Source organism: Pollicipes pollicipes, unplaced genomic scaffold (genome assembly GCF_011947565.3).
Source record: "Pollicipes pollicipes isolate AB1234 unplaced genomic scaffold, Ppol_2.1 Scaffold_5444;HRSCAF=6438_pilon_pilon_pilon, whole genome shotgun sequence".
NCBI classification, from domain to species: domain Eukaryota; kingdom Metazoa; phylum Arthropoda; class Thecostraca; order Pollicipedomorpha; family Pollicipedidae; genus Pollicipes; species Pollicipes pollicipes.
Window position 1 is genome coordinate 25,426 of NW_023596685.1, and position 15,572 is coordinate 40,997.

General features: G+C 53.7%; 1 protein-coding gene and 1 long non-coding RNA gene across 2 annotated transcripts; both read right to left on the bottom strand.

Moving 5' to 3' along the window:
- Positions 1 to 2,589: 2,589 nt before the first annotated feature.
- LOC119102057 (uncharacterized) lies at positions 2,590 to 10,144 on the bottom strand. The gene is made up of 3 exons (XR_005094640.1): positions 10,059 to 10,144; positions 2,969 to 3,137; positions 2,590 to 2,618 (listed from the first exon to the last, which is right to left on the bottom strand). It is a non-coding gene; the product is annotated as an uncharacterized LOC119102057 (long non-coding RNA).
- On the bottom strand, positions 3,486 to 5,221 carry LOC119102056 (zinc transporter 9). Its single transcript, XM_037225430.1, has one exon. It carries the CDS (start codon positions 5,154 to 5,156, stop codon positions 3,858 to 3,860), a length of 1,299 nt encoding a protein of 432 aa, XP_037081325.1. The 5' UTR covers positions 5,157 to 5,221; the 3' UTR covers positions 3,486 to 3,857.
- Positions 10,145 to 15,572: the final 5,428 nt, after the last annotated feature.

The following is a 15,572-nucleotide window of genomic DNA, read 5'->3' on the forward strand; positions in this document are numbered from 1 at the left end:
AGCGCGGCACGGAAGCGCCGCCGTCGTCTCATCCGACAGCCCCAGGTGCAGACGACAGACAACAAAACTCGTCGGCCGCCCGCGCTACGCAGATTAAATTCGCCGCGAACTGAGCGCGCCGCGCCCCTGGAGCCAACCTGGGATCATGTGGGGGCAAGTGAACTGGGCGGAGCGGACTGGGACGCTAGAGCGGGATGGGACGCTCGGGCCCCTGTGGAGGCAGGTGAGGGGCACGGAGTCACTGGGAGGCAGTGAGCTGGCACGGAGTGGACTGGGACCGCCCGGGCCATCGTGGGAGGCAAGCGTAAGCTGAGAACGCGGACCCGGAGTGGACTGGGACGCCCTAGGGCCACGTTGGGATGCAGGTGAGCGGGCACGTAGCCAAGTTGGAGGCAGGTGAGATGGGAAAGGAGGGGACGGGAGCCCGGGGTCACGTGGAGGCAGGTGAGCGGGGCATCCGTAGCGGTATGGGAAGCCCGGGCATGCGCCTGAAGAACGCCGGCTAACGAGGCAGAAGTACACCACCGGGTCCGATTTCGGACACCGGACAAGCCGTGTCTTCATTGGCCAGGAACGGTGGCAGATGCAGCAAGGAGAGTCCCATTGGCCCTAGGTAGCAGCTATTTGTACCATTCCATTAATAAGGCCTGCATATTGCGCAATGTCGACCTAAGCGACGAAGAAAAAAAAGGCGACGCGGGGCGTGAAGCAATGGCAAGTTTTTTCTCAAGAAGTCGACAATAGGCTATCTCGTCAGCAATGGGAGCAGAATTATGCCCCGCCACTGTGCCGTGCCCGGGTTTTTTCTACGCTACGTTATCGTTACGTTAGCGTTATGTGATCCGACCTCTTCTTGATTAGTCATAGCCGCGGTGGCTCATGAAAAGCTTTATTCAGAGGAGGCGTACCGGCCTGTCGAAACATTGTCAGCACCATATTGCGCTGTGAAGCCCTGATGAGACGCGTGCGACACTTAATATGGTCGTGGCAGACTTTTTGGACGACCCTCGGATATTTCCTTAGGCATACGCCGCTGTCGTACCTAGCTGAGCGTTCTCGGCACCGCAAGACATCAGCCCTGAGCACGGCAAGTCCCACGGACGTCATGCTCAAGCGGAATCAGAACCTGCAGCCACCGCAGCCGAGGACATGTAGTCAGTACAAGCCCGTGTATCCCTATGACGCCTTAGGATTGCACCTGGAAGTGGCACTTACACGGCAGACCACAACGTTGACCGCTGGAATTTGCGGGTCCTCACGCCTCTTCGTCGCGTGAACAACACTTCTTCAAGCTGTTTCCCTCGTTGTGCTCTATCTTTCTGTTACCCTCCACCGATCTAATGAGCTTTCTTGTTGGTATTTATGTGCGATGATGCGACACTTATCGGTACCGTCGACACTGCCTACGAGCGCCACGACGCATGCTGCATCGAAATGGCATCGCGGGCATCGGTCCAGAATCCCAAAACGACGACCCAAGTGACGAAGAGAAAATAGAAGGATCTACGACTTAATTTGGGTTCTCCTGGGTGCGTCATCTTGCATGACTCGTTGGTCGTGGCTTTCTAGCCAAATATCCGACAAAATACTTATTTCGTTGATTACCAACACGCAATCGGATGCCTTTCACCACCAGTTCAGCGCACCCGCGGCCATACCAACCGATGAATGCTGCAATGTGTTAATAATGAAACGCATTTCCAACTTTCTAAGACAGCATGCTCCATGAGGTTACGCCCCCAGCACCATCTATATGACGATATAACTCATGCGTCACATCACTCGTGCCACGCTGAAGATGAGCCACTTGTTACAAGCCCAAAATCCCCTCGCGCGCATGAATCCTCAAACGACAGTTTTAGTCAGCGCATCCGTCTGTCACAGCCAGGACATTTGTTCAGCTAACCCAAGAACGTCGGGATCAGATGGAATCTGCCGCGGCAGACAAAATGCCCAATTTGAGCTGAGGAAGGCCGCCCCATCGTTAACATTCCTAAGCCCGTGGCCCCACTTGCGCCATCTGTGAGCTGTCTTAGAAAGTTCTAGCTTGCCAATCTGCTACTACGTGGCCGGTCGCCACCAAAGCGCCATGGCATCGACCGCGCCAGCTTCGCGCAGGACGGTTTGGCAGCGACAGTTTAGAAGGGCATCTTTACGGTACGAGAGCTTGCGTGCTCTATATTTCCGCACAACAACTACGTCACACGATCAACCGTCTGTCAATGTTTCGCGATTCTGTGGATGACGAGCCTCCAAAGCACTTTGTAAGCCGCGTGATCCACGGCACTTCGCTTGACCCCGCACTGATCACACCCCACTCTCTCCAGTGGCAGAGCCTCAGATTCGTCACCAACATCCACTGCTATCGGTATCACAACCCCGCCGCCCTACCGCGCCTAGCGCCCCACTACACGCCGCGACCGCAGGCCGCCGCTAGCCGTCGCCAGCGCGGCGGCGGGCCGCCTCGGGCTGCTCCCGGCGGCTCATCAGCCGGGCCATGTCTTCCTCGGCGTCCCGGCAGCGGCTCCGGCGCATGGTGGGCAGTCACCACACCCACGGTACCGATCACGGCCAGGCCCACGGCGGCCTGCCTTCAGCACGCCAGACAGCAGCGTCATCTGCGAGAGGAGCAGACAGTCGTCAGCGCGCGCGCTGCGGCTCTGCGAGAATATTTCAGATGGCCTGTGTGCGGCAGATCAGTCCTGCTTTCCTCCCGTTGATATTAGTTCGGAAAAAACAGTTGAAGAAAGCCGCCGTTTGTAGCGAACTGCATCTCATCCTGACTCGGCTAAAATGCATCCCCCACCCATTGGGACAGTCATTGGATCGGCGATCCCGTCACGCCCGGTAGTTCATTACTGACACTGCAAGCAGTTCACAAACGCAACGTCCTCAACGTGAACTAAAGGCAGCATCGCGCTGTCTTCCTCAAGACCGTCCGGCTGGGCCGGCTGCGAGCCCGCCTCACCGTGTGGGCGGCGGCGGCGGCGGCGGCGGCTGCTGCTGCGGGGGCGGTGCCTCGGGTTCCCGGCGCTGCACGAAGCCCGGCCGCCAGATGTAGAAGCCGCCGAGCGTGCCGAGCACAGTCACCAGCGCCACTTGGAACGCTGTGAGGCCGGCCGGGCGTCTGATGAGCACTGCAACGCCAGGCGGCTGCTGCCGGTCACGGGCCCGACCGATGGCGTCACTTACACGGCAGCGAGCTGGCCGACGCGCCACAGCGGCGTCACAGCGGCTCCGGGCGACCCGGTCACGGACACGAGACCGCCGCTGCTCGGCCGCGCGGCGGTGTCTGCTGCACTGCTCGCAGGGAGGTGACCACTGTCCTGGTCACGGGGGCCACGCCACACGTCCGGTCACACGCGGGCGAAGAAGACCGCTCCGCGTGGTATCCACGACGCCAGAGGAGGCAGGGAGAGCCTGGGAGATCTGGCCTCCAGCCCCAGTCCGTCAGAACCAGGAGCCAGGCGGGGGCACAAGCCAGGGCCGGGCGCGAGGCGGGAATGGTCCAGGCAGTATTGTGCTGAGTTAACGGCGTCTAGCCCACGAGGCCCCGGTGCGGGCGCGTTAGCGTAGCTACCTAAGAAAAAACCACGCGATGCGACTAAGCGTGGGTCCAGAGATAACGATCGCGACTGGAAGCTTCCACTTGAGATACGTCCGAGCGTAAAAACGCGCAATCACAGCGAGGAGCGTCCCAGGAACTCCGTGCCCTTCGACATCGCTGCGGGCGAATCAAGGCCGCGGCGCCGCTGGGAGATTAAAGCGCCATACGTAACACGTCATACGGCTACAAAGGCCACGATCAGACGGCCCCTACCGGCCCCTGCCGCTAGCGTCACGCTATCACAGCTCGTCTACAGTATTTCCAGGTCAATGTGCCTGATTTGCGGGAATGCCTTCCTCAGGTCGGACTCAATCCTGTCTATCTCGGCGCCCATCATGTCGACAATGGCCTCGCCGTGGCGCAGCAGGAACTTCTCCACCGCCTCGTCGCCCGTCAGCTGCTTGGCCTCCGCTGTCAACACGTCCGAGTCCTGTCGCTCCAGGTACTTCTTTGTCAGCTCCCGGCCGTCAAAGTCCACCTCGGCCTTGTAGCGCACCAGCCCGTTGCCCATGTCGATGCCCTTGACGTCGTGGATGCCCCTGATCATGATGTCCTCCTCGAGGCGCAGGTTGATGCGCTCCAGCTCCTCCTGGCGGATCGACTGGCCCACCAGCGCGTGCGAATTTGTCACGATAATGAACGTGGCGACGGTGCCGAGCAGGCCGCCAATCAGCATCGATCCGCACGCGTCGAACATCATGTTGCCGGTGACAGCACTCAGCGCCATGCTGGAGCCGGCCACGAACACGCCCACCACGGCCGCCAGGTCCTCCAGCAGCACCACGTTGACGGAGGGGTCGCGGCCCTGGCGCACGTACTGCCAGAACGAGCAACCCTGGCGGCGCGAGTTGCGCAAAATGTTGCGCGTCGCCAGCGTCAGCGTCACGCTTTCGGACACGAGCGCCGCCGCCAGCACGCAGTACCCGACCAGGAAGTCGCCCATCGGCGCCGGGTCGTACAGCGCGTGAAAGCCGTGGAAGAAGGCCACGCCGCTGCCCAGGCAGAAGATGCCGACGCCCGAGATGAGCGAGGCCACGTGGCGCACGTTGCTGTAGCCGTACGGATGGTCGAGGTTGGCGCGCTGCGCCGACTTGTGGATGCCCACGGCCAGGATGACCTGGTTGGCAGTGTCGGCGATCGAGTGCAGCGTCTCCGAGAACAGGCTGCTCGAGCCAGTCACCGCGAACGCCGCGCCCTTGCCCAGCGCGTTGATGGCGTTGATGCCGACGGCGGTGAGCACGACGTTCGACGAGCCCTTCAGGTTCTCCTCCTCGATCACCGTGTAGTAGGGCTTGTTGCGCTGGCCGCGCCGGTAGTCCTTGAGCACCTTCTTGACCGAGAAGAGCGTCTGCTGGTGCGTGCGCCAGGCGAGTTCGCGGCGTTGTTTCTCCTCGCTCAGCCGGTCCAGACTGCCCCACTTGCGGATGGCCTGCTGTTCTACCTCGGCGCGCCAGTACACGCGGATCGGCGGCTCGTTCTCGAACGGCGAGCGTCGCTTGGTGCTGCCCAGCGGCTCCAGGTCGCCCACCTTCAGCAGGTACTCCTCCATCGCGCGCACGGCCGTGATGAAGTTGCGGTCGGTGGCGCGCCGCTCCTTGGCAGTGGAGGCCGGCACCGAGCGCAGCTGGGTGCGCGCCTGCTCGGCGGCGTCGCTCGACCGTCCCTCCTTCCGCGCGGGCAGCGCCAGCGCCGGCGCCTCGTCCCGGCCCGGCTGGTTGGCGGCCGACGGCGGCGGCGGCGTCTGACGGGAGCCGTCGTCGCTGAAGGAGGCGCGCAGGCAGACGGCCAGCGACGCCGGCCGGCGGCGCAGCAGCGGCACGCAGCCGCGCGCGCACAGAAAGCGCGAGGCGGCCGCCGCCAGGGGCATCTGGCGACAGAGGACAGACGGCGTCAGCCGCCGCCAGCGCCGCCGGCCGCGCCGCCCGGGCCCGCCACATTTGACGCCCCGCACACGCAGGCAGAATATCGAGCCGACGAAGGTGTGTGACCAGGTGAGGCATGCTCGCTGGACGCGGAGTGATTTTACCTTGCGAGTGGCCCATTCTACGACAGACCATTCGACAGGTCGTCATAATTTATATTTCAGATGCTGGTGAACGTGCTGCAACTTGAAGTGTTCAAAAACTTAAACCGCGTTCAACTGTACAGTTTTGAAAGAGGTCGGAGCCGTGGCCAAGTTCATGGCTTCGGGAATTTTTGCGAGGTCACCAAGCAAGGCTGAGGCCTGTAACTTAATGAAGAACAAGCAAAACAAACGGCACGAAAACTATGCATCACGAAACCCACACTGACACACTACTCCCTTTCGTCAGTTCAAGGTTTTCCCTCACGGGCATTTTCTAGACGTGGCCATGAGACTTTGTCACATGAAAATGACTGGATGGCTTTTCTTCTAATACGCCTAATTTTCATCTTAAGTTCGGCATTTGCGCGATGAATTTCGCCGTGACTTGACGACAGGATGAAAATAAAATATTATGGAAGTATCATGTTGGTCATGCATTGGGTCCTGCAACATGTGCAAGCCTACAGATAGTCCCAGAACCATGGAAAAGTTGCGTGGAACAATGTCTGGAACGACCACATGCCCATATGAAAGTTAATCAAGCCAGAAACGGGCGCGTTTCTGGAGTTGCAGTCTCTACAGGCTCTTGCTGTTGTTGTTCATTGGTGTTTTCGGGCGCGTCGACGGCAATGGCCATTTTGCGCCCAGTCTCTGCAGGCTCCCCATTTGTGTTACATACGCAGTCTTCCATTGCACCATATGTCTGGCGAACCAGCAAAACCTCTGGCCATTGGGGCTTTACGACGCCTCAGCTGCTGACACCATATGACGTCGCCTGCCTGTCAGCCTGGCAGGAACGGAGGGCACCGCGGGGAATCGAACTCCGTGCATCCGGTTTCCAAGGCGCGTAATGGTTAACGCAGACGCGTCAACCACTTCACTACCGGCACCCGACGATGAAAACCTCAAAGGTCGTAGTGTAAAGAGTTCATATCATCCAAAATCACGTCATCCAGCGTTCAGAACATCAAGGATGCCTCCAACTCCGTGCCCATGGACGAAGTTCATGACATACAAGCCCGCACCCTCTAGTCATGGAATCCAATGTTCATGGCCTGCAGCAGTCATAGTAGCTGAGATTCCTGCCACTAGATGTCACTGCAATACAATCTATTTCCGACTCCGGTGGCTAGATGGCGCAATGCCATATTTTCGTCGTCTACCAACAGATGCCTTAGTCAATCTGTCATCCAGCCCTTGATCACTTGATAGGTACAGTGAATGACAGCTGCAGTGACGAATCACCTAGGTGTCTGGGCTGGCGGTCCTTCATTCGGTCTCAGTATGGCTTCCGCATCATGAAAGCGTGTGCCCAACTGGCATCAATTTATTCATATTGCAGCATCACGCCTAAGACGCACCACGTGAGGATATTGCCTCGATAAACTCTACCGCTGTCGCTTCGATAGCGGAACCGAAACTGGAGCGACTCGCCGGCGGAACTACTGGTTCAAAAACAACCCTACACCAATCGTTGGTCTGGATACAATCATTCCACTCTGTGAACCAATGCTGTGTATTTGTACATGTATGTGGTATGTAATTGAACAATCAGAGGTACACCTATTTAATCCGACTTTAAACCATGCAATATGGTTACTACCGATGCGTTCAAGTGACGATCAATCCTTTCAGAAACTTTGAATCCGCACGTGATTTACGTATCCGTTCTCTCGCTTTTGTGGGATCTGAGATGTGGCTGACCGTTCTGATCGTACTAACTCAGTTGCAGTTGACACTGCAAGTTTTCCCGCAGGCGGGAGAGGCAATGTGAATGCTACGGCGTACCGGCTGCGGCGAAGGCTGTGGTCTTGGAACCGACTGAAACGCGCACAGCTCTTACGAACTGAAAAGGACAATCGTAAGGTAAAGAAGCGATAGGCCATGTAATAATCGTCGCCAGGGACGCTTAGGCGGGCCAGGGCGCCCGTAACGTACCGTCAGGTCATAACATCCATCAACTCGCAAGAACACTTACAATAACACTCCACTGTTATTGCCACAGCTGCAAAGCAAGTGTGTTTGTTCCGTTTATCCGGCTCACGACGTGGTGCATTTGAACGCCGAATCGCCATAACAAATGTCCCTCATCCGGTCCTCCGCGCGCCCTCATTTCACATCGTATTGCATTACCGAAACACAGACATCACACATCATAAACATTAAATTGCTCCACAGCTGCGTCGACATAAGCTCTTAGAAATATTTCAGCCTATTTCACTAAGCAGTGGTCCTTGAAGAAGGTCCCATGATCACGGAACCAACGGGCGGATTTCTCACACATAAGTGTTTTTCAGTCATCAGTTCCATCAATAACATGATTCGTGAAACATCGCCAACTCAATAACGAAAATAGGGTAGCCAAACACCGCGGAGGATTTTTGTACAGCCCGCAAAAAAACAGCAGGTAACCCGAACAAAGCCTTTCACAACTACTGCATAGCTACTGCCGAGTGCTACCAAAGCACTTATGCCTGCTACCAGATGTGCTGACATGGTGAAGTTTGCCAGCATAATAAAGTGCTACCCATGTCCATGCATAGTGATTTAATTGGACAGCACATATCGCAGGACATCACTTGTTGGCATGGCAGAGTAAATTTGGCAATGATATCCCATTCTCCAAAACATCTTAACCGACAGTTTAGGATTTACTAAGAAGTAGCACTGCTGTCCATCTTTTGTATGGCATGAACATTGGATGTTTATGACCTTAGGATGCTGCAATTTGAGACATTGTGAGCTTGGATGCTGTATATCTCCTCTGTCAACTATCACTACCAGCTAGCAGCAGCTTTTCACACATTTTTACTGGGGATAGCCAGACATTAACAGTGGGGGATACAACTAAACCCCTGTTGCTTCTCTCTAAGCAGATCATGTGGATCTTCATATTTTGGTACTTATTTGCTCACAATGTGACCTTGTCCTCTCTCGTTCCTGCTCTTATAAGATCTCACATGGATAGAGATATCTGGGCCTCGGAGATCAGCAATACCGAACTCGTCTGATACCTCGCTTCAGTACTCGCTCCGCTACACTCTCCCCCTCCCTCTCCCTCATCCCCCTCTCCCTCCCTCCCCTCCCTCCTCTCTCCCTCTCTCCTACTCCCTCTCCCTCTCTGCCTTAGCTCCTATAGCACACAAGTCTGACCAGCCATGCCCTGGCTTCCCTAAGACGGATGGCTATGAGCAGACAGGCTGGAGCAGGCTGCCAAGGTATGTGATCGATCTCACCCTCCACGTCTTCATCCACAGCTAGACCATCTTTTCATCACTCACTTCTCCAGATATATGTGGGAATAAATCCAAGGTCAATCTCCCTGTCTACACCAGGGAAATCTTTACACTCAAAATCTTTGGCATATAAATTATGCATGTTTGGCTTTCACAAAATCAACATCTGGACTCTTGCTCCAGATAGTATGAAATACTACTTGATCAAAATACCAGGATGTGGTTAACATAGCTGGTGGAAAAGGTTGCTACATCTAATTAACTACAATTGAATAACGAACTTATGGATCAACCCTACCTCAGTTTATAGGATGCAACAGTCCCAACTGTCATGGTACTTCTGGCTGGTTGATAATTTCATGACACTGTTTGGGCCATAGAATAGGTAGAAATATTATTCACTATAAAATAAAGGTTTACTTGATATACTTCATTTGCCTGCAAAGTTGACTCAGCACAAATGCTAAAATAATAAATACAAACAAACAAGACAACACATGCCTGCATCAGTTGCATGTAAAAAGATCACAACTTCACCTGAAACAGTGCTGCAATGCAAATATGAAAACACAGCAGCATTTATACTGCTGAATGAGAACTTAGGGCAAAGCAGCTTTGGCACACAAGTCTGGAAAACACTATCAGTAGTGCTGATTGTGCTAAACAAAAATGAACCCCGCTAACTCTGCTATTGCTCACCTATTGGGAGGCTTCTGTGTTTTTCAATGAGGCTAAATTTTGACATGTATTACCGACAGTTGCACATGATCATTACTGCTAGTGCACCTTCTTAATACTTGCACAACTATAATGTCAATGTCTGGACTGAGACTGAACCAACACAAAATTAAGCACTCTCAAGTACTTATAAAAGTGTATTTACAAATTAACTTGTGTTGGAGTGAACATTTTGCACCTGACCAAGCAGCACTGACGAGTGCAATGCCTCTTGAAATAGAACAGAACCAACCAACAGTGAGAGATTTGACACTGGCCGAGCAATATTTGGCAGTTAACCATCAACACACAGGCAACGACGGCCTCTTAGCCAAGACGACAAACCCACCTGACAGGTGGACTGGCAAAGGACATTGAACAGATGGCGATACGACTGGTCACAACAAAAATGACCCCCCAAAACTGCACTCACTGTGTTTGGTAGTATTCGTATCCGTTTCGTACTCAACTTTAGTTCGATTTTCCGCAAACGCGGCTCAGAGAAAACCACAAAGTGATGACGCGCATGACGCGCGATCGCCACAAAGGCCGCCAAAGATATCGGCTGTCAGCTGGCTGTTGCCGGTTACTGATTCGGGCACTAATTCACCGCCAGCTCCTTGACCAACCAGAAAACGCCGGAAAAAATGCATATATCTGGTACTGGAACCCATCCAATAACAAAACAACTAGGGCAATGCAAAGTATTTATCTACAACTTAAACCCCAAAAGTTAGAAAACAGACTATATGTTCTTCAGACTGTATGAACTATGCGCTCTCCGAACGCCGCGATGATCAGAATCCCGTTTTGTTTCGACCACGCTTGAAAATCCCTAACAGGTGTGCGAATTGCCTGGACAGACAAGAGTAAATGATCCAAAATTATGATCTAGGTGCGCAACCAAGAATTGTTATGGGTGTCTCGCGGCTCATTCATGGTCCCCTTATAAGCAGCTTCTGGTCATAAGAGCCATGGTCCATACCTCCTTGGCTAGAGGAGATATATTTCTTAGATACACATACGCAACGTCGTAACATAAGCCTGCAACAGTTCCTGTCGGTGGGTGTGCTTCTTGTCACAGCACACACTCGTGGACTGCCAACATGCTTCTATTATCTAGCCGGGAAGGAACGCCAACAAGATTACATGGAAAACGGAGTTAAGAGTAACAACACGTTCTATCACAGGTGATGTCACGAGTGACAGATCACAAACCCCGACACCATCGCCTCTCCTTAAGTTGCAGTCCTTCAGGCAGGCGGGGAGTCTGGTCACCCGGCCGGATCGAGTGGTGATCGGCATGGCGTCGGCAATGACGACCATCCGTCGGCTGCATCGGCTCATGGAGGCTGTTGTTGGTGCAGCAAACTGAGTTTGGCTGAGATGGCAGCCCGACTCTGGTGCTGGTGTGATGACCTCACGAGGTCTAAACGCTCTGCTAACTTCCTGAGGACCACGCCCCGTGATCTGTTAAAACAGTGACTACGTCGCTTTGCACTCAGCGGCGTAGTGGCTTGGCGGCTCTGCTATAGCCGTGTGCCTGCCTCTCCTTCGTCTGGCGTAAAGCCGCCGAAGCCTCTTGGTGCGACGGAGCTGAAGAGGTCAGCAACTGGAGAGCAGCTGGCAGCAGTGTCCGCTTTTGTCTTCCAAACATCAGCTGCGCCGGAGACGCTGTCTGCCTTCGAACGGCATGCTGCGCGCCACTCCCGGAGCACGATATTCGCATCGGTGTTCGTCTTGCGCGCTTTCTGCATCAGGTGTTTGGTTGTCTTGACAGCATTTTCCGCCTTGCCGTTGGCTTGTAGGTACCTTGGGGAACGTCGGATGTCTTTTAAAGTGCAGGTCTCTTGCAAAACCGTTGAATTTCGTGCGCTCCGAACGGGTTGTTGTCTGAGATTACAACTTCCGGGATTTAGTATCTCGTAAAGTGTTGTTTGAAGACGGCAAATGACGTCTCCCTCAGTCTTTCCAGCGAGCTCGTCTACCTCGAAATAGCTCGAGAGGTAGTCCACCGCGCGCAGATAATCTTGGCCACAGAACGTGATGATGCCGCAGCTACGATTTCCTATGGTCTTCTCGGCAGTTCGGGCTACGCCAACGGCTCTTTCTGCTACTTGGTTGAATGAGACGTGCATATGGCGCATTTAGAGAGCTCTGGATTATGTTTCTATGTCAGGCCAGTAGGCGACGGCCCCTTGCTCGACGCAACAGAGTGCCGCGTCCCATGAGGGTGAGGTGTAGACGTCCTTTTATGTTCCTTCCTCAGAGTTGGTGGTGTGACACACCCTCCCTCCTGGCCAAGATGATACCATCGTCGATGGACAGCTCGCCCTGGTGTTAAAGCATGGCAGGGCCTCGGCGGGCAGTCGGCCTTGTCGTCCGGCCAGCCGCACTTGATGATGTCGCCGAGAAGTTCGCACTCGTCCTCATCCTCCTGCGATGCTCAGCGACTTTTTCGAAGCTGCAGCTGGGAGACAGAAATGAAGTCCACAGCGCAGAAGTTGTAAGCGCTGTTCTGGTGTCTCGCCTCTGGCTCCATGGTAAACACGGTACATCCAAGCCACTTCTGTATTTCACACTCGTCACAGGTACCTCCACACAGTCCGTCCCGCCGGTGCATCCGTCCCGCGCCGCGGCTCTCTGAGTCTTTCTCCTTGTTACTCTGTCCTCTCCTGGCCCCCGCAGCCGCATCCCTCGCAGGGGCGCCTGGGGCAGGAGGAGAGGAATGCGAAGGCCTCTAAGCGGCGCTCGCCAAACTACGCAAACATTCTCCGACTGGCACATAGGTGTTCTCTGACACCTTACACAAGGTCTCCGTTTCTCCTTCAGTGCGTGTTCGGAAGGCGGTTGTTAATGTTTGCTGGTGTTTTCGGGCGCACCGACCGCAGTGATCATTTGGCGCCCATAACGAGTTTTGTTTTACCGAACTAATGGGCCGTGTAAAGAGTCCCGAAGTTGAAATGTTTGAGGAATGAAAAGACCTGTTGAGATTCAAAAAAAGCGCGAGTTGTCCCCTAAAATGTCACAGGGCGTCAGGGGAGAGTCACACTGCCCAAAGTAACGTTGACTTTCTTCCACGAGGCGCGGACACGATGTGAGCACATGGCGAACGGTGAGAACAGCACCACATCGCTGGCAGATAGGTTGATCGGCTCCTGGCAACAGATAGCCGTGAGTTGAATGGTTGTGCCCATACGCAGTCTGCAGAGCACCACCTCTTCTTGCCGAACTTTGCGATAACAGGTACAGGATACCAGGATAACAGGATAACCACTGACCCAGTTTGGGTTTTATTGCTCTGAGCTTATTTTCATTCGTCCCATCCCAATAACGCTGCCACTCGTTCCGCAGAAAGGTTTTAAGTGCAGGAAAAAATATCTAGCAGGAATAGACAGAGATCGCACACATGGAGCCAGCGCTGCTCGCTTTGCAGCCGTGCCAGCCACCTCGTCGCCGGCGATTCCAATGAGACTGGGGATCCAACACAAGATGGCTTTCTTTCGGGCCTGATCCAGTTGGGTCGGACGTCCTAAAATATCCTGTACAAGGGGACATGATGGATAAAAAGACCTCAGACTCACAAACGCACAACCCACACCGCCAGAAGTTTTAGATCCATCCGTGTAAGTGTGTAGCCGTCATATGACGCCATACACTCAAGTGCCCTCGATCTCATTACATCTGGCAAGACGACATTCTTTTTCTCTTCGCCCAAAGACATATCTATTAATGGCGAGTTCAAACGCCAGGGAGGAGGGACAGATGATCTACCCGCTTCAACCTTAGAATGGAAATTTCGCTTCCCCGCAGCAAGACTTGTATTCGCTGGTCAAAGATCACAGCCTGTACCCGAGGCGTGCTGCAAAGATAACGCACAGCAGGCCGGGAAAAACCGCGTTATATGCCGGATGGGAGGGGAACTGTCGCAGCTAAGTGCATAACGCATACCGAGCATTTTTCTTCCCGCTGACAATGGCGGCTCGTGTGATTCCACATGAGGTTCGCGGCAGATGATGTGCGGAACGCCCATGTGATAACACGTAAACCAGTGTGAGGGACAGTGTCCAGGACGCGTTTGGTGGACTCACACGCGCTTTCATAAATAAAACAGGCATAGTCCAGCCTAGAACGTATGATTGTTCGACACAAAAGCAAAAGCGTGCTTCTATCTCCCCCATACGATGTGCGCGAAACGCATTTTAGTGTGTTCAAAGATTGAAAACGGCCTTCGCGTTGCGTTTTAAGATGTTATACGTTAGTCGCCGGTCAGAGTATACCCCAAGATATCTAGCCACAGGATCCGTTGAGATGCGTTGACCACACAGACGGATAAGCATATTACCGCATTGCCGACTACGACAAAAATGCATGGCTACAGTCTTGCTACAGTCTGTTAGAAAACCTGAACCCGTTTATGGCGCTCCACTTTCGGTTCTGTCCACAGCTAACTGGAGATGCCGCCCCATCGATGAAGCTCTTGCTGAACTAGTCCAAATGTTAAGACCATCAACAAAAAGGGCAACACCATCTTGGGGCATACCATCAACTTGAGGGCGCCTCCCAGAAAGTGCGTTCCCAACACGGACACGGAAATACCGGTCATCTAAAAAGTTTTGAAGAAAAGTGTCCTGATCACCGCGTACACCGTACCTATATAGCTTGACAAGAATGTCATAACGCCTCGTGGTAGCAGAGGGGCATCTATGTCAAGAAGGCAGCGTCTGATGTGTTGGTTGGCTTCAAATCAAATTTGTCCGTTCCGGTGGCTCAGTTGGTTAGAGCGCCTGCCTTCCGATCATCTCACCCGTGGCAGGGTGGGTTCGAGTCGTTTTAGGGCGCTCGCTATTTGGCCTTGACAGGTATGGCTTGCGGCCGGTGGCAGCGGTCGCGCTAAAGGTCAGTTGATGTCAGAGGGCAGGACGAACCGTGCCGAGCACTGCAGCACGTTAAGCTGTCGCCACTAAATTCTGCCGTTGACTGCAATTGCGCGATCGGGTGGTGGGGGTCAGGGCTCACACAACAAGCACTGCTTAGCGTGAGCACTGATCCCAGAAATCCATCCATTCAAGAGGTTCGGGTCAAATTTATAAAAAATCCCACGCGAATTGCGGTGTCAATAACTAAAAGATGATCTACTGTGGTGCGATTCTTTCTAAGACCTCACTGTGCGCTTGTAAAAATGTCATGATGCTCCAAAAATCAGGTTATTGTTTTAAAAGATGCGCAACAGTAGTTTCTCGCCAAGAAGCTCGAAATTCACCTCTGGTCCAAATCTAACTAAAGACCAGTGATAGACCACTAAGCACGCGAGGCGGCAGATGCTTAAGCATATCGTTGTGCACAGTGGCCGGGGCTTCTGGCACACTTCGAAGATTGTAGTACGTAGCGCACCTCATATATAATACCAATTGGCGAGAGCCAAAAAGCACTCCGACATCCAAATACATTACCGAGATAACATGCCAAGCACATACTCATTTATTGGCGCAGCGCATCTCACACACGAGTCCGGATAATGTCATTCACGCTTATTAAAAATAAAAAAACATGGTGCCGACGATGTCGGCTGGGCTACAACGCTTCGTTTCAATGAATATGACTCATGCATTGCCGTGAGATGTTGCCAACATGTCGCGCGGACGGACCGTAGTAACATCCTCTTAAAGCGCACCTCTTGTGCACCTCTTATACAATTTCAGTTGGCAAGACCTGAAAACCGCTCTGACATCCAAAGACTACTCTACCGAAATAATATGTCAACAGCAATCCTAAGGAAATGAGCCAAGCCCCGCAAACTGAAGACCGAAGCAAAGCCAACGTTTTCGGTAGGGTATATGTACGTTTATAAGCGCAGTGCACCTCACACACGAGAGTACTATCTCGATAGGGATTGTACTTGGGTGCCCGGGTGGTTTCAGATATCGCAAACTGGGACTAATGCAAG

Excerpts from the sequence above, each read along its gene's own strand:
- LOC119102056 (XM_037225430.1), bottom strand. The coding sequence starts at position 5,156 with ATGGAGGAGTACCTGCTGAAGGTGGGCGACCTGGAGCCGCTGGGCAGC.